This window comes from Scleropages formosus, chromosome 15 (genome assembly GCF_900964775.1).
Source record: "Scleropages formosus chromosome 15, fSclFor1.1, whole genome shotgun sequence".
Lineage (NCBI taxonomy): Eukaryota > Metazoa > Chordata > Actinopteri > Osteoglossiformes > Osteoglossidae > Scleropages > Scleropages formosus.
The window spans coordinates 1,752,789-1,780,437 of NC_041820.1; the positions used below are offsets into that span (position 1 = coordinate 1,752,789).

Genomic DNA, 27,649 nt, shown 5'->3' on the forward strand with positions numbered 1-27,649 from the left:
CCAAACCAGACCCCGCCCACACGATGTGGCCCCACCCACCCGACATGGCCCAGCACTGGTTTGCACCACCCTGCGAGAGCTGCAGCCCCAGACCTTCTTCTCTGACCTTCCTCACCCAGGGTAAAGCAGCTTGAGCAAAAAATTCTCACCAAATATTTTACTTTGTATAAAACTTTTCGCTAAGAAAATGAGCCGCAACATCGTTGCTCTACATAAGTGTACAGTTACGGTGGCTCCTACAGTGGATGTCGGAAAGGAGGAGACTTAAGTGCTGATGTCCGGGGGCCGTAACCCTGCTGTCCATCGCATCTTCATACACCCCCTCAGGATGAAGCCAACCCCCACCCCCCTTCCTTAACTGCCCCCATGCTGCCCTTTCACACCCCGCCCTCCCTTTTACGGGGGTCTCCAAACACTCATGTCGGCAGTCATCGTGTCAGGGAACCCCGCCTTCTTCTGACAGTGTTTCAGCATCGTCCCAAAATTGTTTCAACATTTTTTCAATATTTTTCCAGCATTGTTTCAGCATTATTGCAATATTGCTCCAACATTGTTCCCACATTGTTCCAATGTTGCTACGGTGCAGCAGAACCATCTCCTCGACATGAGTGACTTCTGGTTTGTTTGAAACATTTTCTAAAAAAAACTCGAGTGTGTTATTTCCCCTCTTGCTCTCTCTCTCTCTCTCTCTTCCTTATTAAAAAAGAGCAAAGAACACAAAGTGCCCTTCAGAAGGATCATACCTAGAAAAACTAAACAGTCTGACTGTGTTTCCTTCATCTGAACTGCTTTCATCTGGACCATGGTAAAATAAGCCGTGGTAAATAATCGGGGGGAAAGCAGGGAGAAAGGAATGTATACAGCACTCTGCAGGCCGGGCTGTAAAAACTGTAACCTGAGCAGCGGCCTGGGCTCCAATATCAAGGCTGGGCGGTGGGGGGAGTGAAAGCGGAGCAGGGAGAGGGGGCGAGGGAATGGAGACTCGGCCCTGGAAAGTGTGGGGAGGAGGCCCCTCAGGGAAACTTGGCCAGGGATTAGGGAATTTTATCGTGGTATACTGTGACCTACTCCGATTTCTGCCCACATGGCGTCGGGTTTCCGCTGGCCGCGCTCGGCCCAGTCCCCACCCTGGTCACTGAAAGAAAGGGATTGCTGAAGAGATGGCTTGTTTCATGCAGGGTAATGAAAAGGACAACTGTGTTCCAAACTCTTCTGAGTTCCCTACATGTTAGCGGGAGAAGGTGCGTAGAACTTCGGCTTCTCTATAAGCGGCAGCGTGAGCCCACACTGCTTTTGTAGCACCGCTTCGGCCTCTTGGTTGTTTACGGGTTTTGACTCGGCACCGGGGACGCCCCCAGTCGGGCTGTCAGCGGGCTTGACGTCACCTTGATGGGACAGTCTCCTGTCCCGCGTCTCTCGGCCCGTCGCTCTTTGCCTTTCCACACATTGTCTCCGCTAGCGCGTGTCCACTGGCCCGCTAGCCCGTGTATTGTCCATTCCCCATGAGCCTGTCTCCGCTAACCTGCGTCTGCTCGCCTGTGTCTCGCCATTTGACACCCCGCTGCCCGGGGCTCCGTGCCCATTCCTCCACTCGGCACTGGAGAGCTCTCACTGCCAGCTACCGCGGGACTGGATTCCCCGAGTCCACGCTCTTTATCTCCTGCCTTCTGGCGGTGGCACTGTGACAAAGGGACAGAGGGAGATGTGGACGGAGCGCAGGAGAGAGGGAGGGCGGCTCAGGGTAAGACCACATGGGGTCCCTGATCAGCGGCACAGATCTGCCACATAAAGCGCGGAAAATGAGAGCGGCGCAGCCGCAGCTCTCGCATGAACACGCACCGGTGTTCGACGGGCTTTTAATATCCACTCGGCTTTGCTCTGCCGCTCATGACTAATAAACAGTCGGAAATATCGACATCGCCTTCCACGCCACGCTGTCCGACAACGGCATGCACCGCGGCGCTGTCTCGCTGAAGGCAGGGATGGCGGTTCTCGTCGCCGTTGCCGTGAACCTGGGGGTGCTCCCCAGCCGAACACCTTTGATCTGTGTCACTGCACACGTGTCACGCGGCAGGCGGCCCGTCCGCCTCTGAGCTGTCGCAGCGGGACTTGTTTTGGTTGACTTTCCACGCTGTCGGACAGTTAGAGCCGAGCGTGTGTGTGTGTGTGTGTGTGTGTGTGTGTGTGTGTGTGTGTGTGTGTGTGTGCGGGCGGCCTGCTCCAGGGTCACTGGTAGATGGGCTGCAGCCAGTCACGTTCCCAGGGTACCAGGGCGATCCTGATTTTAGCACAGGCAGCATAGTGGTACCGCGAATCGTGCTGCTGTCTCACGACGCTTGGGTGGATGTGAGAGGACGTGGATTCGATCCCCACTCAGTCTGTGTGGAGTTTTCATGTTCGCCCTTTGTTTCTGTGGGTTTCCTGCCACCCTCCAAAGACATGCTGTTCAGGTTAACCCATAGTGCGTGATTGAGAGTGTGTGTGTGTTCCACTGATGTATGGATGAGTGACCCAGTGTAAGTAGTGTATCTAGCAGTGTAAGTCACCGTGGTGAATAAGGTGTGTGGGCTCATAACGCTACATAGAGTTCATCGGAAGTCTCTTTGGAGAAAAGCGTCTGCTAAATAAATAAATATAGCACCGAACTGCGACGAGGGTTCGTTCGCTCAGTTTTGTCTTTACGGCGCTTTTAATTTTCGCCCCGTTTCCTTTGGTTATCTCTGCACATAGCGCATCGTCTCAATTTGATTTGAATAGGATTTAGTACATGAGATTGTTCTAAATGTGATTTAGAGAAGTAAATCTCCTTCACAATATGGGAGCAGATTAGGAGCAGATCTGATTGCTGAGATCCTGCGTGCCAAACCCTGCTCAGATGGACCGTGCTGTGAAAGCAGCCGACAGCAGATGGCTGCACAGGCCTGCTTGTGTGTGTCCTGCGCGCATTTTACTGTATTCTACTTTTCTCATTCATTTGTTTCGCATCAAGACGTACAGTCAGCGCTGAAGTTGATCTCGGTGAGGGTCATTCAACTTTCGTCAGCGATCATCTCTGGAATAAATAACGCAGCATCTTCGGACCTTTGGGGAGTTTTCGGTATCCGGGAAAATGTCATTCACTGCCTTTTTTCTTGTTTGAGCATCCACTCTGGTTTCTGTGTAACGTACTCCTGAGAGCCTCGACACGGACACCTAGTGGTTGACGTGGGGAAGAGCTGCCGCGGACAGCTGTGGGACAGTTTGATGTTTCCGGTGTGAATCCGCCCCGCTTCAACACCCCCAGGTCCGGAGAGATCCTCACGCGCACTCGGGTCCCGTGGTTTCCCCCTGTGAGTTCAACAACCTCTGCCGCTCACCAGATAAAGAGAAAATGGGTTTTTCGGCAGGTGGTGCAGTGAATGACACAGCCACTTTTGGACTCAGAGGTCCCAGGTTCGAATGTCACACCTGTTGTAGAAGCGGGGTTGAGGTGAACCAGAGTGCACATGGTAACAGAAGGTGTAAGGCCAAACGGGGGAGGGGACACACCCCGTATGGGACACCAGTCCGCCACAAGGCAACCCTAGTGGGGCTCAAACCCCAGACCTGCCACACAGCAGGCACAGGCCAAACCTACTGCACCACCGTGCCCCTCTTGATCAGGGTACTTACTCTGCAATGTTCCATCGAAAACTACCCGGCTGTTTGAATGCATAAATCAGTGTATGTAGTAACGGTATTGTAAGTTGTTTTGGAAGAAGTATCAGCTAAATGAACAAATACAAGTGGCTGAAGCCCTCGATAAGATTTCTGGCCAACGGTTGTTTTAACATTTGTCATTCATTAATCTCGTGTTGCTGTTTCTGTGGAAAGTCGATGTTCCCGTATCCAGCGCTGCTGCGCTGTGTCGCCGATCCGTCCAACTCTGTGCACCGCAGACATCACAAATTCACTCAATAACTGACACTATCTAGACCGTCGCAGTGTATCGAGCCTGAGTAAAAAGTCGAAATCCAGATTATTTCAAAAATAATTTTCTCCGGCGTTACGGCTGTTTGAGGCGTACGGCCGAATCTCTTTTTTTACTTCGCAGGACGGGGAAATGCATTTGAAATTTTCGGTGTCATAGGCCAAGGCAGGAGAAAGAAGAATAAATTCTTGGAGATCATATTCACTGAAATCCTGACCTGTCCGTCAAAAAAAGTGCAGTCAATCTGCGGTCGAACCGCTGGAGCTCAGCTGTGCCGACCGTGGGTGTCCCCGATGGGCCGTCCCGCCCAAGCTGCAGCGGGTGACAGCTCTGCTCCCGCTGCTGATCGTTAGTCATACACCTGGCCCCAGCGCTCACTCGTCTCTCGTTGAAGACGGCAGAAGCGGCGTCGTGGAGCCCACGCCGCCTTTTGCGACGACTTAATGGATGTGGGCCGTGATCCGTGGCGGTTGGTTAGCGGCCCTCCGCCCTGGCGCTCGTGGGGTGGTCGTGGATCGAGAAGGCCCTGTGCCACGGGTTTGGCTTGGGTTCGACTGTATGAGTGACAGGCAACTGCATCGACTGTACCGCACAAGTCGCATCTCACCAGGTGTGCACTTGGCGAGCGTTGCGGGCAGTCTCCATGGCAACGCGCCCACCTCCACCGTGACACCTGCTGTGAATTAGACTAAGGTTGCGTGGGAGATCGGGAACTGTTGTCCTTGCAGGTCGAGAGGAAGTTTCTTTCATGCCAGAAGTGGGACGGTTGCCCTGTGCTCCCCGCTGAAGCGCACCGAGGGTTCCTGACGTTTGCTCTGGGTGGCTGTGAACTCGAGGATCCCTTCGCACTGTGTCTCACACGTTTGTCAGCGTGCCTCTCCCAGCTGGAGTTCCCCAGCTGGAGTGTATGAGTGTCGGTTCTTTGTCTGGACAACGATCTTCCGCTGTTGGAGCGTCGTGAACTTTCTTCAAAGTTCTGTTCGAGACTCGTTACGTTGGTTCCCGGTGTGCGTCGAGCTCGGGCCTCCCCGCGGGGCGTCAGGAGATCCTCCCGGGCACGCGCGTGGCTCCTTCGCTGAACCGCATGCAGTCGGCGTGAAGCTAAACGTTGCGTCTCGGGACGATCCGCTGTTTGTTGTCTGGTGCGCCGTGCGGCGCAGGTTCAGAGCTATTTTGCGCCGAGACAAAGTTTCCTTTGTGTCCGAGTGAGGAGATAGTTTCAGTGTCGGAATGGAGTGAAAGTTCTCGGTGTCGGGCGGAGGGGAACGTTCTCGTGTTCTTTGCCTTGGCAGGACACACAGTCCCTCTGTCTGGGGTGTATGGTTACAGGAAGCAGGTGGGGAGGCTCCATTTTGGGCTTGGAGGGGGTGGGGTGGGAAGAGGTCACTCCTCAGGTGGCAGGTTCCGATCCGGCCCGGTGCATCTCTTCTCTTTGTGGCCTCCTTGGCCGGACCGCTGCCATACCCAGAGAGCGAGGCAGGAGCACGAGAAGCCCGGTCCATCTAGAGTGCGATCCTAACTCTGTTCCTTGCCTTTTACAGCACCTGGTCGACACCCCTGCTGGGATGGACATGGCGGGTCAGCATGGATGTTTACCTGCAGCTCTGTTGAACTTCCTGCTCAGTTCTGTCATACAGCAGTCAAACACGTGAAAGGCAACCTTCAGCTCCTCTGGACCTCCTGCTAGTGTCAACGAATCCAGACTAATGTGAAAAGACAGTTGCCTGTGCCGTCCCAGTCTCGGTCAGGTTGGGTGTCCGTAGACACACCAAGCTGGGTTTTGGATCTGGGGAAGCAGGTTGTGGTGCCGCAGTGGCTCTGAGCTGCAGGAAGGGCTGGGGGGGTGAAGGGTGGCGTCACTGAGGTCTGTGAATCATGGATGGAACCTTGTGGGAAGTGTCTGTGAGGTTGTTTGTGGAGCACGTACAGGTCCACATGGTATCATTCCAGACCAGTTCCGGTATGTTTCTGAACCAGGTCTCTGCAAGTTCTGGACTTTTACAGAGTTGTTCTGGGCTACTTTTGGACTGGTCCCTGATGGGTTCTTGATGGGATCCAGACTGCTCTGACCCAAGTATTCTCTAGTTCTGTGCTGGTTTTGAATCAGATCAAGGAGGACAGGATGCTCATTGGGCCCATTGTGCCTGGTCTCTGTAGCCTGTGACCTGCAGTCATTGAAATTTATTGTAAGGATGGTGATGCTGCCCATAGCTCAGCAGGCGGACTGTACTAAGGACCCAGAAGAGATGAGCAAGGAGGAAGGCTCACCACCTTTGCAGGTCGGTTGGGGTTTCGGTTCCTCCCTGGGTTTTGTGCCATGCAGTTGCTTTCCAGTTTAATGCCCCCAGCCAGCACCCTACTTGTAATCCAGGCAACTGCAGGAAGCAGGTGATCTCAGAGAAGGGGCAGAAGAAGGAAGTTGTGCTTTGTTGTGTGGGCTGGACATGGAAGGGGGACTGTTGGGAGTGTTGACCTTCAGGTGTTGGAGTACCTTCATGCCCCACAGTTGCTTTTTATCGTGCTGTATGGTGAATTACAGTGGTTGGCGTCTCCTTTCCTTGCAGAGCTTTGCCGAGAACACAATGAACGAGCTTCTGGGCTGGTACGGCTACGACAAAGTGGAGCTGAAGGACTCGGACGACATCGAGATCCGCAACTACCCTGACGGCGAGACCCGCCAGCACATCTCCGTCCTGAAAGGTGAGGGTGGGAATCATACCTGGGCAGGTAGGAGATAGAGAGGGCAGATCTCCGTTTGGGCTCCCTTGATCCCAGGTGGGCCCCGAAGAACCGTCGTACTGAGTAAACATGTCGGACTGTCCCATCATCCCCCATGAGTTATGGAAGCTTTTGGCAGCATGAAGATCTTCCACGCAGCAGCAATCTCTCCAGGCTGCAGTGCACCTCCTGCTCTTTAAGGCCAACAAGCATCTTCATTGTCTGGCATCTGCGGTCTGGGACACAATGGGATGCTAATCCCTTCTGTGCCACCAAGATTAGTGGTGAGAGCTGCGACATCCCGCACGTGTGAGCCTCGAACCCTCACCAGCGCGTACTTGTTTAGAAGCGTAATTACATTCCAGCGCAGAACAAAACGCGCGTGCAGATTACAGCGTTTCTCATTGTCCGCCACCTTCCCTGTGAATGGCGAGATTAGGCAGGAAACAATGAGGCCCTAATTAAGGAGCTAATTTATCTCAAATTGCACATAAATGTTGAGGGGGAATTGCTGAAATGTATTTCTTTAAACAAAGTGCCGTGTGTTAATTGGTTCCTCCATTGCGGCTACGTTTTGCCTGCATAAGTTTTCTCTTGGGCTGATGTGGGTCCAGAACCTGCGCTGTACTGGGGCGGCTTGCTCTTTCCCAGAGTGCTGTGGTCACCCCAGCCGGGTTCCCTCCACCTCCGACCACCCGCTTCCCGGTCACAGGGTACTTCGACAGTGTAGCGAGTCATTTGGAAAGAGAAAAATCGAAAGTGCACCTGGCAGAATGCGACAGTCTGCCGTAATATTGGCTCCTGACAGGGAGAGAGATGCATTCTGGGAGAAGTAAAGACATAAGTTACTGTCAACGCTTAATAATTAAATTTCGAAAGGTAAGCAGCGCCGGTGTCCTATCCAGGCTGGTGTAGCTCTCTGCTGACAGACCGTAGAAATGAGGTACGGGATTGTTTTCCACCTGCTTTTACTCGCTACGGATGAATAAAACAAACGCCCGCATGTCGGTGTCCTCCCCACAACCTGGGAGAAAGCTCTAATCGCCTGCCAATTTGGGGGCGAGGTATTTGAATATTTAATTTCTCCGTCAGGGTAATGGTCCGTGAAAGGATTGTGTCCTGCCGGAGCCGGCGATTGGCCACGATAATTTTCACCTCGTTAGTGGAACGCGTTTGGGAAAGAAAGGGCGGTTGCCATGGTTACAGAATGCCGCCAGTTTAAAAAAAAAAAAAACAGCTAAGTATCCACAGAATGTTGTTAGGCTAAGCTGTGCAGGGCTTTGATGGGCGGGTTGGGGGGGTGCAGTGCCTGCATGCGTGACACAAACGGGGGACAAAGGACAGCCTGTACACTCAACAGCTGTACTTAAACACCTTTTTTCATGTTTCACCCCAATTTTAATCATGCCAATTCTTTGGGCAGACGAGGTTCACAACGCCCCCGTGTGCCTGTCTGAATGTCTCATCATCTCAGCATGCAAACCTTTTGACACTGAACATTTCGGTAGATATTTGCTAGTTTAACGGGATTTATGACATTTTCTGGTGGCCACGGCAAAACCTGTCGCAACGTGCAGCCCGTTCCCTCGTACCCCAGTACCCCAGCATTTGCCTGGTGTGTCTCTTCTCAGGACAGACATGTTCAGATTCGCATTCATTTGGTTCATTCATTTTGCGGCCATGTGGCTTTTCGGTCACCTGCGGTCAAACGGTTCACCGTGAGCAGGAAGTTGGATCAGTTCTTTTGCTCTGTTAGTATCCATTGGATACGTGTTGTACAGCCAGGGCCAATGACGGAGGCCAGAACTAAGTGGGCCTGATGACACGAGTCCGCAGCTGGAGGACAGCAGCAGGACACAGGCCTCGTCGCTGTGGGGTTTGAAGGCACAACTTGCCCGCAATCCTCCAGGTCTTCAGTGCTGACGCAGTGTGGGGAAGTGACCTCTAAATGTCCAGATGTGAATGTCACCATCAGAGTAGTTGTGCCTTAGCAGAGTTTACACGTTGAGTCCTCCTGTGTCCCCTGCAGAGAACTCGCTGCCAAAAGCCAAACTGATGGAGGAAAGCGTCGGGTCGCCAATGAACGCAAACAGCTCCCATGCCACGCCCAGCTCACGGAACGGGATGACGGAGCCGTCCAGCACGCCCTCCTCTTCCTCGACCGGTGCCAAGGAGCACGGGAACATCCCCATCATCGTCCCCCTCATCCCGCCCCCACTGATCAAGCCACCAGCAGGTGAGGAACTTGCAGCTGGTCACCTCCCACATACATGGACAGCTCCCACAGACACAAACATGTCCCACACCTGACACCTGCCACATGTGGACATGTCCCACACACCCTCGACACCTCAAGTACACCTTTACACCTGGGCAATGTCTTTGTAGCGTATTTGGATGAAGTCTGTGATGGAAACATAAATGTGATAAATAACTTTACATCGTAGCTGCGGTTGAGAAGCGTGACTTTCATTCACATTTATATATTTAGCAAACACTTTTCTCCAAGGCAACTTCCAATGAACTCTATGTAGCGTTATCACCTTATTCACCGTGGTGACTTACACTGCTTGATACACTACTTACACTGGGTCACTCATACATACATTAGTGGAACACACACACACACTCTCTCTCTGTCACTCACACACTATGAGTGAACCTGAACAGCATGTCTTTGGACTGTGGGAGGAAACCAGAGCACCCACACACAGACACAGGGAGAACATGCAAACTCCACACAGACTGAGTGGCGATCGAACCAACATCCTCTCGCTCCACCCAGGCTCTGTGAGACAGCAAGGCTACTCGCTGTGCCACCGTACCGCCGACTTCAGATGTTAGAATGGTTGATGCACATCTGTGACCATAGGGAGACGTTTAAGAAGTAATAATGACAAAAAACTACCTTTTAGAGAACCACCGTTGCACCACTGTTTCTGTGTGCGCGCGTGTGTGTGTGTCACCAGACTGGAAGCAAACAGAGGAGTGATCAGACAGCAAGAAGTGGGGGAGAGCTCCGTGCGGGTGGGGGCTGTTGGCATCACCTGAGTCGAGCCCCTTGGTTCTCTGCGGCACCTCGCTGCGGTGTGGGGGAAGGGGGGGTGGTGGAACAGATGGCGGACTTCACTGGCAGCCAACCCACCCCTCCCCCAACCCCACCTCTGAATTATTCATCGGCTCGTTCCGAGGCGAGAAACGGGCACAGGTCCGACTCGGATTTCGAATTTGGCCAGGCGTTCCCCCCCCCATTGCCCTGCTGCCAGAGCACAGAGGGGCTTTTGAGCCTCAAGTTGGGGGGGGTTACGGCTCACGGATGCAGCTATTTGCCACGGATGGTAATTACAGCGGGTTTCCTCCGCTTGGCTGCAACTCTGAGCGAAACGCCTAGCGGGACCGCGGCTCGCCCCCCGCCACACACCCCCTGCCACTCGCTGCCTGTAGAAGAACGGAGAACAGGAAGCTCCGAGGCTGAGCGACGATGGTTTACAGGGTGTGTTCATGACCGAGCCCGGGTGGGCGATGTCGAACTCTGCAGCCAGTGACCAGTGGCCCAGCGGGCAGCAGGATGGGCCTCGGGGAAGGTCGTCTATCGGTTTAGGGTATGAGCGGCAGTGCGAGTGCAGACTGAGGGGGGCAGCTTCCTCTCTTGCCTCTTCATGTGAGGAACAGGCCAGAGCCGAGAGCAACATGAATATGGATGCACAGTATTTGGGCTCCACACTGTAATTCAGTCCACTCTGTGTGTGTGTGTGTGTGTGTGTGTGTGTGTGTGTGAGAGAGAGAGAGAGAGAGAGAGAGAGAGAGAGAGAGAGAGAGAGCAGCTGAAAGGTTTTCACTCTGGCGCGTGCTGATGAAGTATTAGCCTTGCGTCTGCTGTGCGTCTAGCTCCCCGAGGGAGTTAGCCCCCTTCGTGGCAAATTGGTCTTTAAAGCAGAACTCACTTGGGAGGCATTTGGTCTCTGTGGAGCAGGAAGATGGAGGAGAGAAGAGAAGAGAAGAGAAGAGAATAGAAGAGAAGAGAAGAGAAGAGAAGCTCCTGAGTGCTTTCGATGGCCGAGGTGACAGGATTAATGACACCTTATGGATTTAAGTCTGACTGTGACAAGTGACAGCTGTTTCTCCTCATCAATTTGCCTTTTATATCAGAGTACAGCTAAAGGCTCCCCGAGGAAAAGTAGACTCCCTGAGGAAAGGTAAAGACTCCCCGACGAAAGGTAAAGACTCCCCGAGGAAAGGTAAAGGCTCTCCAAGGAAAAGTCAAGATTCCCCGAGGAGAGGTAAAGACTCCCCGAGGAAAGGTAAAGGCTTCCCAAGGAAAAGTCAAGATTCCCAGAGAAAAGGTAAAGACTTCCCAAGGAAAGGTAAAGGCTTCGCAAGGAAAAGTAAAGACTCCCCAAGGAAAGGCAAAGACTCCCCGAGTAAAAGGTAAAGGCTTCGCAAGGAAAAGTAAAGATTCCCTGAGGAAAGGTAAAGACTCCCCAAGGAAAGGTAAAGACTCCCCAAGGAAAGGTAAAGGCTCTTCAAGGATAAGTCAAGATTCCCCGAGGAAAGGTAAAGACTCCCAGAGGAAAGGTAAAGGCTCTTCAAGGAAAGGCAAAGACTCCCCGAGGAAAGGTAAAGGCTCTTCAAGGAAAAGTCAAGATTCCCCAAGAAAAGGTAAAGACTCCCCAAGGAAAGGCAAAGACTCCCCGAGGAAAGGTAAAGGCTCTTCAAGGAAAAGTCAAGATTCCCCGAGGAAAGGTAAAGACTCCCCAAGGAAAAGTAAAGGTTCCCAGAGGAGAGGTAAAGACTCCCCAAAGAAAAGTAAAGGCTCCCCGAGGAGAGGTAAAGGCTCCCTGAGCAGAGCTAAAGACTGCATATGAATATAAATCTTCTTCATGCAGACATGGAATATTTTTGATAATATACCAGTATGTAGTCTTCAGTCTCCCACCTGCCCAGTCACACACACACACACACACACACACACACACACACACACACACACACACTGACAGATAGGTGGTCACCAACATCTTCTCCAGCCCACAGACCTCATCCAGAACCTTTTGTTTCCCTACCACATGTTTGTGGGGGACTCGTGACTGATTCCCCTGTCAGCACAGTGTTCTCAGAGTCTCCCGACTGCGGTGAAACACCCCTCGGGCGACAGCAAGCCCCCCCCGCCTGGGAGGGCAGAGCTGTCAGGAATCATCAGGGGAGTGATCTGCTGTCAGTCCTCACTCTGCTGGGTGCAGGCAGTCTGACACGCTTATACAACATGACAGGGGTGGGGGGGGGGGGGTTGCGGGGGGTTGTGGAGGGTGACGGGGGGGGTGACACAGCCCGGCACCAGTTAACTTAGCACCTTGGGTAGTGGGTGGTCGCAAGGTGAAGGGTGAAGTCACACCCCCACTTTGTCGTTTTACAAGCCCCCAACCCCACCGGTCCAGCTTCTCCATCGTCCAGACGCAGCCGCAGACGAACCTGTGTCATTCAGAGCACGTTCGCTGCGTGCACCCCCCCGGCCCCCTCCGTCTCATCTTGCTGTCAGAGCGCAGACACGCCCCCCAGCCCCCGCGCTCCACGGCGAACGTATTGATTTGAGTTCCACCCCTCCCCCCTCCCTGGAGCGGGGTTATTTCCATGGCAACGCCAACCAAGACTCCCACTTGTGAAGACAGAGGGCCTGAGTGTTAGCATCACCTTAACTAATGTTGCTGTTCCCCTGGGGGGGTCTGTCTCACACCATCGGGGTGGGGGGGGAATCCCCAAATAAAAAATGTCTTTCTAACTTCAGACCTGAGGGTAAATTACGGTGCGGGGGCCTGCGAGCAGTTCATTGTCCATCACAGCCGCGACTGCGGTAAAACACCACAGCGGTTCTGTTGGCGCGAGACTGATGTTCTTTGTCTTAAGGTGGAAATACACACACACACGTGGATCATACCCAAGGTGGAAATAATTTTTCAAAATATTATCATCGTTCGTTCTCATTTTTTTACCATTTTTACCAGATGCTTTTATCCAGACCTGACAAGTTTCACAGCTCTGCTCCAAAATACTGCTAGCCGGTGGTGCAGTGGTGTCAGGTTCGAATCCCTTAATTAAGGTATTTACCCTGAAGTGATCCAGTAAAACTTATAAATGGGTAAATCAGTGTAAGTAGCCCACTGTGAGTCACTTTAGAGAAAAGAGTCATATAGATGTGCTGTCCGTTTAAAGGTTCAACAGCAGTGTCCACCTTGGGATTTGAACCAGTATCTCTGCGGTTTAATGTGGACTTCCTTCAACTGCTGGCGCCCACAAGCTACAGTTTGTTTTCTGTAATCGTCTGTGCTGGAAACCAGACTGGAAACACACTGGTGTGTGTGTGTGTGTGTGTGTGTGGGGAGGGGGTCTCTCCCATTCTGAGGGGCACTGCAGTGTGAAACCTGTCATCACCTTTAAGAGGCCCTCTCCACCTGACTGCTCTCTCTTCACATCTCTCCCTTCCCCCCCCATTTCCATGTACCCCCCCACGCTATCCCGCCGCAGACGAGGACATGTCCAACGTGCAGATCATGTGCGCCTGGTGTCAGAAGGTGGGCATCAAGCGCTACTCCCTCAGCATGGGCAGCGAACTCAAGAGCTTCTGCAGCGAGAAGTGCTTCGCCGCCTGCCGCCGCGCCTACTTCAAACGCAACAAGGTGAGGTCCCGCGCCCCCCACCCCCACCCCACACCCCCCCACAGCCGGCGGCGCGCCCGCCGCACCGCCAACACCTCCTCTTTGTGTCCGCACGGCTCTGTAGCGAAACAACACGGTCGCTGCGGCCGCCCCACCCCTCATGGGTTCCCGACTCAGGCTCCGGCTCTTGGCCGTGTTGCCACACTCTAAGTAGGGGACGTCCCGTTGTCACAGCCCAGATGTGGCAGCACAGCTCTGTTGAGTCACGTGCCGCTCTCTGCTCTCTCTCTCCTCTGTCTCAGCTCGGACGTGTCAGGAGCTACGCAGTAAGTACGCAGTGTTTTCCTTTCCGTTTACCCCGTTTGTCCTAGACTAGTTTCCCATCAGCACATATCACTGGGCCTTCAGAGCCGCTGCAGAGGGGGGAGCTCCCGGCACGTGGCGACTGCCGATAGCCCTGCGGGGGGGGTTGAGGGGTGTCAGCGCATCTCCTCGCTGCCTTCCCTGGGGTCAGAGTTCAATGGCTCCTCCTTCTCCTGTTGCCAAGTTCCACACGTGATGTTTGATGGCCCGTCCCAGCCTGCCGAGCCTCTCCGGGGGGGATCACTGATGGGGAGGCTATGTTCACGCCATCCTAGATGTACCGGTGAAGAAGAGCAACAGCAGCTTCCTGTGGAAGCTGAGGTCGGGTTGCGCTCTGTGACACATCGGTTTAATATTCGACACCTTTTCTCCAGAGTCGCTTACGGTGGGAGGTTTGTGCACTAATACTTTTACCCTGATTCACACTTCCCGTACAGCAGAGCAATTTTCAGTTCAGGGTAAGTGCCTCGATCAGCGGTATTGGAGCAGGAGATGGGATTCGAACCCAGGACCTTTGATGGCCAGATGACAGCTGTATACCTTTAGGGCCGCTGTGAAGCTGCTTACACCGATTTACCTGTTTAGTTCACGCGTCACTGTGATCCTATGCTGAGGAGGTCCTGGTCGCCGGCACTGGTTTGCACAGCCTGATGCTCCACAGTCCAGCTCAGCACGTTCTCAAAGGTCACCCCCACCGGCCGGACTCGGGGCCCCTCGGGGTGACTCTTGTGCTGCCGGACGTGACGTTCACAGGGGGCTGGGGGGGAGTCGGGGTGACGGAAGAGCAGGAGGACTCACTGCCGTGCGCTTCGACTGAGAGCCCCCCCTGGTTGCCACAGCTGAGTCACGCATCGCTCCGGCGCTGAGATTGCAGCCTGAGAGTCCAGTAAAGGTCACATGTAGAAAGGGCCCCCAGGAAGGTGTTTACACAGCGAAAGGTCGCCGTGGCGACAGCGGCGTCTCTAACTGCTCTGCGCTCCCGGTCGCGCTCCCGTTCCTGCCCTCCCCCTCTGTCACCTTGTGGGGTTTGGCAAGCCCCCCCCCACACTCAGTTTTTCTGTCTGAACCGCCGAGATCCACCCCTTCCTGTAGCCCCCCCGCCCCCCCCCCCAACAGCTCTCAAACGCAAACACAATGGATAGTGTGTCAGAGAAAACACTCCTCTCTCATAAGTGTTGGGTGACAGGGTGTGGGGGCGCATGCACCTCTGTACCCCCCCCACCCGCATTCCATTTAATTATCAAACTGATTGGTGGATGTGAAATTTATGAGACACAATCCACTGTGGACTCCTGTGCTTCACTGACATTTTCACATATTGATACTGATGATTGATTTGACCACAACAGCCATGTGATACCTGTGTGTGAGGAGGCGGAGCTCTGGTGTCTGTGTGTCTGTGTTTGTGTCTGTGTCTGTGCCTCTGTCTGTGTCTGTGTTTGTGTCTGGTGTCTGTGCCTCTGTCTGGTGTCTGTGTTTGGTGTCTGTCTCTGTGTCTGGAGCCTGGTGTCTGTGTCTCTGTCTGTGTCTGGAGTCTGGTGTTTGTGTTTGGTGTCTGTGTCTGGTGTCTGTCTCTGTCTGTGTCTGGAGTCTGGTGTCTGTGTTTGTGTCTGTGTTTGGTGTCTGGATTCTGGTGTCTGTGTCTCTGTCTGTGTCTGGAGTCTGTGTTTGTGTCTGGTGTCTGTACCTCTGTCTGTGTCTGGAGTCTGGTGTTTGTGTTTGTGTCTGGTGTCTGTGTTTGGTGTCTGTGTCTCTGTCTGTGTTTGTGTCTGGCGTCTGCCTCTGTCTGGTGTCTGTGTTTGGTGTCTGGAGTCTGTGTCTCTGTTTGTGTCTGGCGTCTGTGTCTGTGTCTCTGTCTGTGTCTCTGTCTGTGTCTCTGTCTGTGTTTGTGTCTGTGTCTTGTGTCTGTGTTTGGTGTTTGGTGTCTGGAGTCTGGTGTCTGTGCCTCTGTCTGGTGTCTGTGTCTGTGTCTGTGTTTGGTGTCTGGAGTCTGGTGTCTGTGTTTGTGTCTGGCGTCTGTGCCTCTGTCTGGTGTCTGTGTCTCTGTCTCTGTCTGTATCTGGAGCCTGTGTCTGTGTCTGTGCCTGATAGTGCCCCACTGGGGCCACGCGTGTGACGCGTACAGAAGCTCGTTCTCATTACCTCTATTAGTCATTCATTAATTGCACACTTTTCTCCAAATTGACTTGGGGTGTTAAAGTACTTGCGAAGGGTGTGTCTTCCACATTCGAGTGATCAGTGTGTGACTTGCTGTGCGTGAGACACACACACACACACACACACACACACACACACACGGACACCCTTTGCCATGCGGCTTGTCTCGCTGCGGCGGGAACCTGTCGATTCCTCTCACCCCTGTACGTTTCCCGCTCAAAAGGCCTGTTGACAGCAGCTGTCAGAGTGGGGGGGGTCGTATCCGCAGGCCCCCCCTCGGGCTCCTCTGAAGCTCCCATGATGCCGCCTGTCAGCCTGAGATGACGGGGGTGCCCCTCCGCTGCCACCTGTCAGTCCCGTGCCGCCCTCTTGCCCGACATCATGTTTGGACACCTGTCACCTGCGCTGTGCATCACCTCTGGCCACAGGAGGGCGTGCTGAGTCCCCCCCACCGCCACACACACACACACACACACACCGCTGTTCCTTAAGTCACGGTTCAGCTTCTTAGCCATTCAGTGAAAGCAGAGTCATGAGGAGGAGCCTTAGTGTCGTTTTCTTGTCTTCCTGTCAGGAGGACGGACACACACACACACACACACACACACACACACACACACTTTCCCTGAAAACACACTGATGATTTGTTTGACACTCCTTGTGCACTTGTTGCCAGGGTAGCAGGTGGTTATAGAATCATCTTTGGACTCATAGGACCCAGGTTTGAATCCCACCTCCTGCTGTAGTACCCTTGATATGTAACTTGAAATTACAGTAGAAATTACCCTGCTGTGTAAATGGGTAAATCGGTGTAAGTAGCGTTGGAGGAAAGTGAGGTGAGGAAGGTAAATAAATGAATAAATGAAAATGTAAACGTGCTCCACTCCTGTTCGAACCAGTTCCGTACAAGTTTGAGTGGCTCGGTCCCGCTGCTCCGAAGGGCCGTTCATCTTCTCCTTCCGTTGGACCACAGTGTTGGTCACAACAAACCTGCCGATTTTCCCAGCAGCAACGTCGCGCGTCGCTCATCGCTGCATGTCGGGGTGGGGGTTGGGGGGGTGGTCGGGGTGTTGGGTTTCTGCAAATACCTGCAGCTGCCTCATCTGCGCAACCCGAACCGCTTCTGTGGTGACCGTGAGTCATGGGGGGTTCAGTTACAGCGCTCCAGAGCCCCACCCCCACAGGAGGAATTTCCGCTCTTAACACACCAGAGGATGTGACTCCCCAGGGAAGTGGCCAGATGAGGTGCATAGCGATGACTGGACACAGGGAGAAGGATCAAGGTGATGACTGGACACAAGGAGAAGAACCATGACGATGACTGGACACAGGGAGCAGAACCGAGGTGATGACTGGACACAGGGAGAAGAACCATGACGATGACTGGACACAGGGAGCAGAACCAAGGTGATGACTGGACACAAGGAGAAGAACCATGACGATGACTGGACACGGAGAAGAACCATGACGATGGCTGGACACAGGGAGCAGAACCAAGGTGATGACTGGACACAAGGAGAAGAACCAAGGTGATGACTGGACACAGGGAGCAGAACCAAGGTGATGACTGGACACAAGGAGAAGAACCGTGACGATGACTGGACACAGGGAGCAGAACCAAGGTGATGACTGGACACAGGGAGAAGAACCATGATGATGACTGGACACAGGGAGCAGAACCAAGGTGATGATTGGACACAAGGAGAAGAACCATGACGATGACTGGACACAGGGAGCAGAACCAAGGTGATGACTGGACACGAGAAGAACCATGATGATGACTGGACACAAGGAGAAGAACCAAGGTGATGACTGGACACAAGGAGAAGAACCATGACGATGACTGGACACAGGGAGAAGAACCATGACGATGACTGGACACGGAGAAGAAACATGACGATGACTGGACACAGGGAGCAGAACCAAGGTGATGACTGGACACAAGGAGAAGAACCATGACGATGACTGGACACGGAGAAGAACCATGATGATGACTGGACACAGGGAGCAGAACCAAGGTGATGACTGGACACAAGGAGAAGAACCATGACGATGACTGGACACGGAGCAGAACCAAGGTGATGACTGGACACAGGGTGAAGAACCATGACGATGACTGGACACGGAGAAGAACCATGACGATGGCTGGACACAGGGAGCAGAACCAAGGTGATGACTGGACACAAGGAGAAGAACCATGACGATGACTGGACACAGGGAGAAGAACCATGACGATGACTGGACACGGAGCAGAACCATGACGATGACTGGACACAGGGAGCAGAACCAAGGTGATGACTGGACACAAGGAGAAGAACCATGACGATGACTGGACACGGAGAAGAACCATGACGATGACTGGACACAGGGAGCAGAACCAAGGTGATGACTGGACACAAGGAGAAGAACCATGACGATGACTGGACACAGGGAGCAGAACCAAGGTGACGACTGCACACAGGGTGAAGAACCATGACGATGACTGGACACATGGAGCAGAACCAAGGTGATGACTGGACACAAGGAGAAGAACCATGACGATGACTGGACACAGGGTGCAGAACCAAGGTGATGACTGGACACGGAGAAGAACCATGACGATGACTGGACACAGGGAGCAGAACCATGACGATGACTGGACACAGGGAGCAGAACCAAGGTGATGACTGGACACGGCGCAGAACCAAGGTGATGACTGGACACAAGGAGAAGAACCATGATGATGACTGGACACGGAGCAGAACCATGATAATGACTGGACACAGGGAGCAGAACCAAGGTGATGACTGGACACAAGGAGAAGAACCATGACGATGACTGGACACGGAGCAGAACCATGACGATGACTGGACACGGAGCAGAACCAAGGTGATGACTGGACACAAGGAGAAGAACCATGACGATGACTGGACACGGAGAAGAACCATGACGATGACTGGACACAGGGAGCAGAACCAAGGTGATGACTGGACACAAGGAGAAGAACCATGACGATGACTGGACACAGGGAGCAGAACCAAGGTGACGACTGGACACAGGGTGAAGAACCATGACGATGACTGGACACAGGGAGCATAACCAAGGTGATGACTGGACACAGGGAGAAGAACCATTGTGATGACTGATTTTCTCTTTGTTACCCCAGAGCTGAGGATGCGCTACACCAGTTGACACAGTGGAGTCTTATTGTTGACCATAAACATGGTGACCTAATAACTTAGTGACGAAAGGTAAATGTGGCTATTTGGACAAACTCGGGAACTCACACACCTAGGAGCTCAGCGGGCAGTTCGGATGCCCTGATGACGTGTCTAGGCGTTGTCAGACTCCATTACCCATGTGTTGCCATGGCAACAAACAGAAATGTCGGCCGCACTCTATCGGGGGTCTTTCCGGTACAGAGTCTCTGCCCCCAACTCCCTCAGTAGTGCAGCACCTGAGATGAGAGCATCGCTGGGTCCCTCCCCAGTTGCTATGGTAACCACAGACACCGTCTCACCACATTGTTCCTGAGTGCCAGCAGCTCATCCTGATATCCGTGTCCATTTCCCAGAATCCCCTCCTCCTCTCCGTCTGCGGCGGACTACAGGTGTCGGTGCTGTAGTGTTCACAGGGAGCAGCTGCTGTATCAGTCCCGGCGTCCCTTAATTACTGCGGTAAAAGCTTCCCCACCGATCGGCCGTGGCTCAGGCCAGGCTGTGCTTCTGCTGTGCCGTTACACTAAACAGTCCCCAAAGTGCTTCCAAAGGGATGCTGGGCCAAAGCATGGTTTGGTTGTCCTGGCGACGCATCCTCGCAGTTCACAGTGTTAAACTGTGCTGCCGGGACGGTACCCAAAAGCAGCAGGGCGGTCGATTTGTTTGAGACCCACCCATGTGCGACCGTGATGTCTTAGTAAATGGCTCTCGGCGGTGCTGTTTGGTCGGACCGGAACAGCGGGGCAGCGGTAAGCAAACCTGGGGCAGGTGTGACAGGTCCGGCCCTGGGCTGGCAGGTGTGTGTGTGTGTGTGTGTGTGTGTGTGTGTGTGTGTGTGTGTGTGTGTGTGTGTGTGTGTGTGTGAGAGCCTGCATTGGGATCATCAGCATTTCTAAGGGCCCATTGGGGGTCTCTGCGATGCCGTGCCAAACATGTGCTCTGCCCAGGAAACGTGGCGTGTCCTCGGGACTCATTGTAACAATAGTGTGTGTGTGTGTGCGTGTGCATGCGCGCAGGGAAGGGGCTCTCTCCGTCTCTCTCTCCCTTCCCCTGGAGTCGCGGGTCTTTCCGAGGGTCTCGTCCCCCTCTCTGCACACTCGGCCTTTGCTGCTTCCGTGTTCCTTCCTCGTTCGTCTGGTTCCAGCCGCCTGAGGCGCTCTGGGCCGTGACTCTTTGTCTCCTCGCTGCTCGCTTGTGAAACACACACTTTTTTGGACGATATCGGGGGTCGGAAGTTGGGGGTCTTTTGTCTCAGGTCCTGAAGGTGTTAAATGTCACCTGTAAAGGGATGAAGTGTGTGTGCAAACACACAGTGCTGTGATCACAGCCTCGGTGTCTTAACGGGACACACACATTCAGGCATACACACAAATAGTTACACACACACAAGCGCACTCAATCAGTCCTCCCTTGTTGTACATTGAGATTCACTCATACCTCCTGTCACTGTCTGTTCCACACACACACACACACACACACACACACTCATTAGCATGGAGTGCAGCAGGCCACTCGCTCCACTGCCAGGGTTTGTCTGAACAGATGGAGGAGAAAAGAGGCCGTACAGGTTGGGAATAGTGCCGGGGTTGTGGGGGGTAGGGGGATGGGGGGGCTGCCGTCTGTGGAAATTGTACCGCGGTTCCCTCTAATGAAGCTGCCGTTTCAGGCCTCTTCACCCGACTTCCTGTTCCTCCCCGCACTCAGAAATAAACGTGCAACACGCCACATTCTTCCTTATTTTTTACCTATTTGCCGCAGCTCCCCCCCCCCCCCCCCCCCCCCGCAGCCCCTGGGGACTCCCGCGCGTCCGGGCTCCTCTTTCCCGGGGGTTCCTCGGGGCGAGACGAGCAGAGGCGCATCAGTGCGTCGCCCTGGAAATGTCACATGGCAGCTGACAGGACGCGGGCAGAGCCGCCCCGGCGCTCATGGCGTGTGCCGCGCACTTCGGAGCCAATTACAGCGGCGCGTCGCCCCGGGACGGCGAGGGGAGTGCGCCTGTCTGTCAGCGTCACGTGTCGCTGTCCCCTGCAGGGCGGCGCTGGGGAGCGCTGATTATTTCATAGCTACCAGCAATTAAAGTAGAAATGAGCAGACCGAACTGCGCGGCGACGTCGGGGCCTCCGGGTTCGGGGGGCTTTAGACTTCGCTCTTCGAGACCACTCAGAGTTTTTAACCATGTTTTTTAAGCAGTGGGGTGGGGCGGGGGCTTAGACTGATTTTGTCTGCCACCACAGCGAACCCGCTCCCTTGGAATGTGGAGGCTCTTCGCACCTCCTTCCTCTCTTCATTAGGGTTGGGCAGCGAGGGGGTAACGGGACAAAGGTCAGCAGGTGAGGTCAGAGGTCAGAGATCAGAGATCAGGTGGGGTCTTTAAGAGGAGAAAAAGTCATATTGGCCCAGTATGTTTGCAAGAGCAAGGAAGGTGACTTGGAGATGTTCACTGAGACACACGTAGCACAAAGAGCAACAGACAGGACAGACCTGATGGAGCTGGGGTAAAGTACCATGGTTTGAAAGTAATACAGTAAGAACTATGTAAAAGGACTGGACAGGAACAGGAGCAGAGAGACCGGTCATAAATAGGAGACACTTGAGTAAACCCATGAAGGTAGGGTAAACACTGTGGTACCGATGCAAACCCAAAAGCTGATTTTTTTGCCCAATCGCCCCCCCCCCGTGTCCCCTCCCACGAGACGGGGATTGGAACTTGCGATGGCCTGGGTGCGAAGGGTCAGCCAGAGAGCCGGAAATCTTGGTCAGCCATGATCAGCCAGAGAGAAACATCCCCGTTGTCGCATCAGCGGTTTTCCCCTTTTTTACCTTGGAATGGTTTGAAAGCGGTGGAGTCTGGCAGTCCGTCCCTGGCGGTAGGAAGAGAGCGCAGGCGCTTAAGGTCGCACACGGGCAGAGAGGAACAGCCTTTCATCCGCTTACGGTCCGTGAAACTTACGAGTGATCTTTCTTGGAGGGCTTGTCTCGAACGAATGCGAAAATGGGGAATCGGGGACGAGTCGGTCCACGTGGGGGCCGGCGCGGTCAAAGCGGTTCCGTCCGGCGTGTTTCCCCCAGTAGCCTGCAGTCTGACCGCTCGCCATGACGGAGACCGCGATGGGGCTCCGGAGCACTCGCCGCCCTCTCTCTCCCCGCACCCACCTCCTCGCGCTACTTTCTGTCTCTCCTGACGGCTCATTCCTGGTCGCTTTGATCAGCTCGCGCCAACCGCTCGCCCGCCTTCTCCCAGAATGCATCACCCCGTTGCCCAGGGCAGCGGCTCCGTGTCTCAGGTGTATTCGAGTTCCCCATCAGCCCCAGGGCTTCATTAGCGGACAGCGGCTAACAGGACGAGTCCGGAACCGGAGGAGGGCTGAGCGTGTGTGTCAGTACCGCAGGTAGCGCGGACGCCCCCAGAGGAAGCAGGCGTGTGGGCGGAGGCGGTCGAACCCACGATCGGCTGAAACGTGATGTGTGAAAGCCGGCAAGTGGTCAGAAGGAGGTCGCACACTCTCACACACACACACACACACACACACACACACACATCTTTGCCAGACAGACGAAGGATGGTGCTCCAGCACCTCTGTGCCATCAGCCGTGCTCCCTCTCATGGGGGGGTCTGCGTACCTGTGCAGGTGACATGTGCAGATGGGGACGGGCACAAGCGGGGAGGTGTGGAGATGATAGATTTGGACGACTCGGTCACATTGCCACCTCCGGCACAGCCCTCTTCACCCCCCTCCCACATGCCGATGGCACTGCCTGACCCTGCCAGGTGCCCATTTCAACCCCGCTCGCCCCCCCGCGCCCAGTGCACCGCGTCGCCACCCGTGGGGGCAGCCTGGCGGCGGCAGTGCCTCATTAGCGCCACGTGTAAATGGGCTGGAGGGAAGCCAGAGCCCCGTAGCCCTGATGCACCACCAAATGGAGCCTGAATAATGACAGGTGAGCGAGACACAGAGGGAGTGTGTGTGTGCGTGCGTGAGCGTGTGTGCCCTTGCACGGAGATAAAGACCATAAACAGATCTCCTAGCCAGACTCCCCCCCCCCCCACCCCGAATTGCCGCTCCCCGCAGGGGGTCCCCCTCCTCAGCTCGGTGGCGTTAACCTTGCTGCAGATCCATTCTGCTATGAAATGTGTTTTTCTCTTTAATGGCTCTTTATACATCCCCCCACCCCCGACCCCCCCACCGCAGGCTGATTCCTCTCATATTCGCTGCAGAATTAGCAACACAAAGCTGTCCGTCTCCCCTTCTCTGCGGGGGGTGCTACGCTAATTCGGGCGCTCGGTGTCGTCAGCGCGTCGGTCCCAGAGCTCCAAATCCTGATGCAGAGCGTAATCCGATCAGAGGAATCCTTCCGGAACGGTGCGGTCACACTTCCTTCACGATGACCCCTTCTTCAGCGCTTTGGGTTGTGTTAAGATGGGAATGAAACCATCTGTGTGTGTGTGTGTGTGTGTGTGTGTGTGTGTGTGTGTGTGTGTGTGGGGGGGGTTCACACTGACAGCCATTGTCAAAGGAACAGCAAGTGACATCGCTCCTGGGACGGGGCCACTGGTGCCTGGTATTTCATGATGTTTCGAGGATCAGGGAGACGAGATACTTAAGAGGAGGGCGAGCAGGAGGAAGACAGAATACAAGAACAAAAGTGTGTGACGGGTAATTATGTCGACACACAGGTAATTGACAGTGTGAGGTTGGTACACAACTCATTTACTCATCTACATGGGGGGATGGGATGGAGTAACCCTGAGCAAGGCCACCCATCTACATAGCAGGGTAATTTTTACCGGATCAATTCAGGGTAGGCTCCTTGATCCAGGCTGCTGTAGCAGGTGGGGGGATTCGATCCCGGGACTTGGCGGGGCGATGGCTCTAACCACTGTGCCACCTGCTGCCTAGAAGGGTTCCAAGCCCCGTGTGTACTTTTTGGTTGTACGTCGTGTAGGGAAATCGGTCACGGTGCAGCAGTGCGTTCGCCACCCGGGATCCGAACTGAAGACCAACCGCCAGGGAAACGGGTTCTGTTTGGCTCCTCCGGGCGCTCATGAGTTCCATCACATCACGAACCTCTGGATGCGTCGTTATGAATACTCATAAATGCACCGATCCTGGACCAACGCCCGGGACTTTATTAGCGACTCGAACTGTAAGCCGGCAAAGAGCTTGGGCGTCGACCCCTCGGGAGCACCGGAGGGCGGTTGGAGCGAAGGGATGCCGGGGACGGCGAGTGATGTCGCTCTAGGCCCAGAAATGGCAGGGACCTCCCCAGCACCTGTTTCCGGCACCACCTCTGGATCAGCCAGTCGTAGCACCGATACCCTTTCGTGCACACCTGAGTGTTCCTTCCCGTTGCCATGGTGACGCTCACACCGATGGGTCTCGTTCGGTTTCGACCGTGCCCACATGTGCCCCCCCCACCCCCACGCCCACCCCCGGCCCCACCCCCAGCCCTAGGCACATGGTGCATGCCCAGTGTTTTGTGTTTCACTGCTGTTACAGCTGCCACCTGTTTTCCTTTTGTCTGCAACATTTACATTCCTTTTTGTTTTCCTTTCGTTTGTCTTTTGGTTTCGTTTTGTTTTGCTGCTCAGCTCTTTATTTTGTCAGTCCGTAAAAGAGGCCGTTATTTCTCCCCCATAGGCGAGAGACGAAGATGGACACGGTGAGAATTTACCCCAGCACAGCTTTTCTAAGGACACACCAAGGCTTGTCTTCAAGATAAACAGCGATGTTCTTGTAAGAATAAAACATTTAACCACACGTAGAGCTCCAGTGTCATGGCTAACGGCTAATTGCTAACGGCTAATGGCTAAGAGTAATGCTTTACTCACCTGTTGTATTTTCTTTTGATAGTCATGCATTTTAAATCAGTGTGTCTTCAGAATTTTGTCTTTATGTTGCTTTTTAACTCTTAGCTTGTTGCTCTTTTTCCTTTTCCATCTTGCAAGATGAGCAGATTGCATTCATTTTCCATCCAAGTCTCATTTGTGTTCTTTACATTTTCATTCTGCATTTTGCTGTGTCATCCAGGTGTGCTTTTTGCCGCCCGTAGGGGCTCTTGTGTCAGGTGAACGTCAGTAAGTACCCGGCGCGGTGCACGGAGGCCCGACGGGACTCGGGGGGCCTCGCGCACCCCGAAACACCACTCGAGGACCCAGGCTGTCTTCGAGGCCCTCGGCCACGAGCGTCTTCGCCCGTCCCGCTCGACCGTACCCGCAGTGCCTCGGAGCGCACGGAAACGATCGGTCTCGGAGAGACGCTCGTCAGCTTAGCGTAGCCGCGACTTCCCTCGAAGAGGCGCGTGCGAGTTTGCGTGTTGGAGCGTGTTCCCGAATGCGGCTTTGTGAAGTTCACCGGGGCGGCGTAGGGGCCGAGCCCCGGAGGTCAGCGCATCCTGAGAGCTGCGGTCGGTTAGCGGAGGAACACCCGAAGACTCCCGAAGGCGAAATGTCTTCTTTCTTCAGGGATTTCGACACACAACCTTCTGGTTTCAAATGGCCCTGCCTAACAGCCCAGTTCTAGATCACAGCTCCCGGCTCTAGGTCATAATGTAAGCAATAGTCACGCGGATATCGGCGGTCACAACTGAGAGCCGGGTTTGTCATTGGTCGGGGGTCAAAGGTCAAACGACCACTGAGCCCATAGTTAGATCCTAACTGATCAGACCCTGAACTAGTTTTGTCAGGGTGTTAGAGCACATGTCTACCCCCCCGGTACATTGGATGTGCTCTTTAAACGCCACCCGGAGCCACAGGGCCACTAAAGTGCATCTTTATTTAATCGTGGTAATGTGGTCAGTCGGTGAGCGACTGCGCAGTGCGACGAGGGAGGGGGTGGGGGGTCGCCGTCATCCCACGGAACTGTGGCGACCACAGTCCTGCTCCCCAGGTGTGTGTCAGCGGTGACTGTGACGGACGAGGACGTCTCTGTCTGTAGAGCATCCGCCTGGGGCTCTTTAACACCTGATTGATTGACAGTTGCCCACAGAGCGGGGGGGGGGGGGGGGGGGGGGGGGCTCAGGCCCAGCACCGCCTGCGGTGATTGGCCCACGGTCCGACCACGCTGATGGGAGGAAACAAACACCCGTGAGCGAGGAGAATAACTCCATTAGTGTGGGCCGCAGCGCCCCCACCGGTCTCCTTCGCGGCGGGGCAAATGAACCGCGTTGATAATTGTCCGTTGCCGTCACAGGCGGAGCAGTTTCGTCGCGGCCCTCGTCGGGTTTCTGCTCCCGGTCGCGGTCCAAGCAGCTTCTCTGTGGGCCCACCCCCCATCCGTCATTCCCCGGCACGTCCGCTGGGGGACGACACAGCCCTGGCTCCGCCTCCACTGACACTGGGGCTGCAGCATCTCTCCTCTTTCTCTTTCTCTTTCTCTCTCTCTCTCTCTCTCTCTCTCTCTCTCTCACACACACCATCTCTGTCCCTTGCTCCTCTGGCTCTGTACCGCCCGCACACTGACATGGTTACCACGGGACTCGTGAAGTTGTGGGGTCGAGGCCGTTCTGTTCACACTGACCTGAGATCAGCGCTAAGTGAGGTAGGGAGAAGGGGGACGTCCGAGTCCGCTCCACCTCCGCAGGAGGGGTTGAGCAGTCAAGGCACCATGGAGGACAGAGGCAGGATGGAGGAACAAGGTGGAGAACGACGCCCCCCGTGTCCTGCGGTCGCTCCGCCTGCTCAGACGTGAACGGAGCTCCGGCCGCGGTCCCATCTATACCGTGTTTTAAATGACGTGCTGCTGTGTCTCTGTGCGACACCGTTGGCTGAACCAAATTGTCATTAATAGGAATGTTTCTGCAATAACACATTACTCTTAAATTATAAGGTTCATTGAGACAGAAATGGAAATAATTGCCAATTACACTAAGTACGTGCATGAGCGTGCGTCTGACAATGTGTGAGCGTGCGCTGGAGTGTGTGACTGTGTGTCTGTGTGTATGGCACTACATAGGTCTGATTGCGTGTGTGCGTCGTGTGACAGTACGTACGTCTGACCGCGCGTGTGTGTGCGTGTGTGTGCGTGCGTGTGCGTGCGTGAGCGCGCCATCTCTATGCACATGGCCCAGCGTGGTGCCGCTGCTCAGCGAGTGACGCTTTGCTGACGGATGTGTGTCGTTGACAATCCTGACAGCTGATTAATGCCTTAATTAAGTCTCGTGAGCTGCTGCCGGGGAGCGCCGTAAGCCCACCGCGCACCCGAATGCAGAACATCCCGCTGGGTTCGGTTCCGGGTCCGACGCATGGCTTCTGGTTCAGGGCTCTGGGAAAGAGGCGCACAGATTGTCCAGGGTGCGACAGAGACTGATAGAGAGAGAGTAAATTTCTCCCTGTTGCTGTGACGCCTCCTATCAGCGGTGCCGCTCGTTGCCTTTCACACCCCTGTGGTGGACGTCCTCGGTCCGTACAGGTGCGTCTCCATCCCGCCATCTGCACGGCCGAGCGTCGCTCCCCGCAAAAGAAAATCTTCCATCTCTGGCTAAGAGGCCCGCCCCCTGCGGCCACGGCGATGCCCCCCTGGGTGATGCAATGGGGGGTGAGGGCCGCAGGGGGCAGCAGTGGCCGTCCGGTGTCACGGGTGACAGAGCAGTGCAGAGGACACACTGACACACACGCT

General features: G+C 54.5%; 1 protein-coding gene across 1 annotated transcript in view; it reads left to right on the plus strand.

Moving 5' to 3' along the window:
- sobpa (sine oculis binding protein homolog (Drosophila) a) overlaps nucleotides 1-27,649 on the plus strand; it is a 38,346-nt gene that overhangs the window by 3,270 nt on the left and 7,427 nt on the right. The window contains exons 2-5 of the mRNA XM_029258656.1: nucleotides 6,514-6,649; nucleotides 8,697-8,903; nucleotides 13,187-13,338; nucleotides 24,674-24,769. Of these exons, the coding sequence (XP_029114489.1) occupies nucleotides 6,514-6,649; nucleotides 8,697-8,903; nucleotides 13,187-13,338; nucleotides 24,674-24,769 (591 nt within the window). The remainder of the gene's footprint in view (nucleotides 1-6,513; nucleotides 6,650-8,696; nucleotides 8,904-13,186; nucleotides 13,339-24,673; nucleotides 24,770-27,649) is intronic.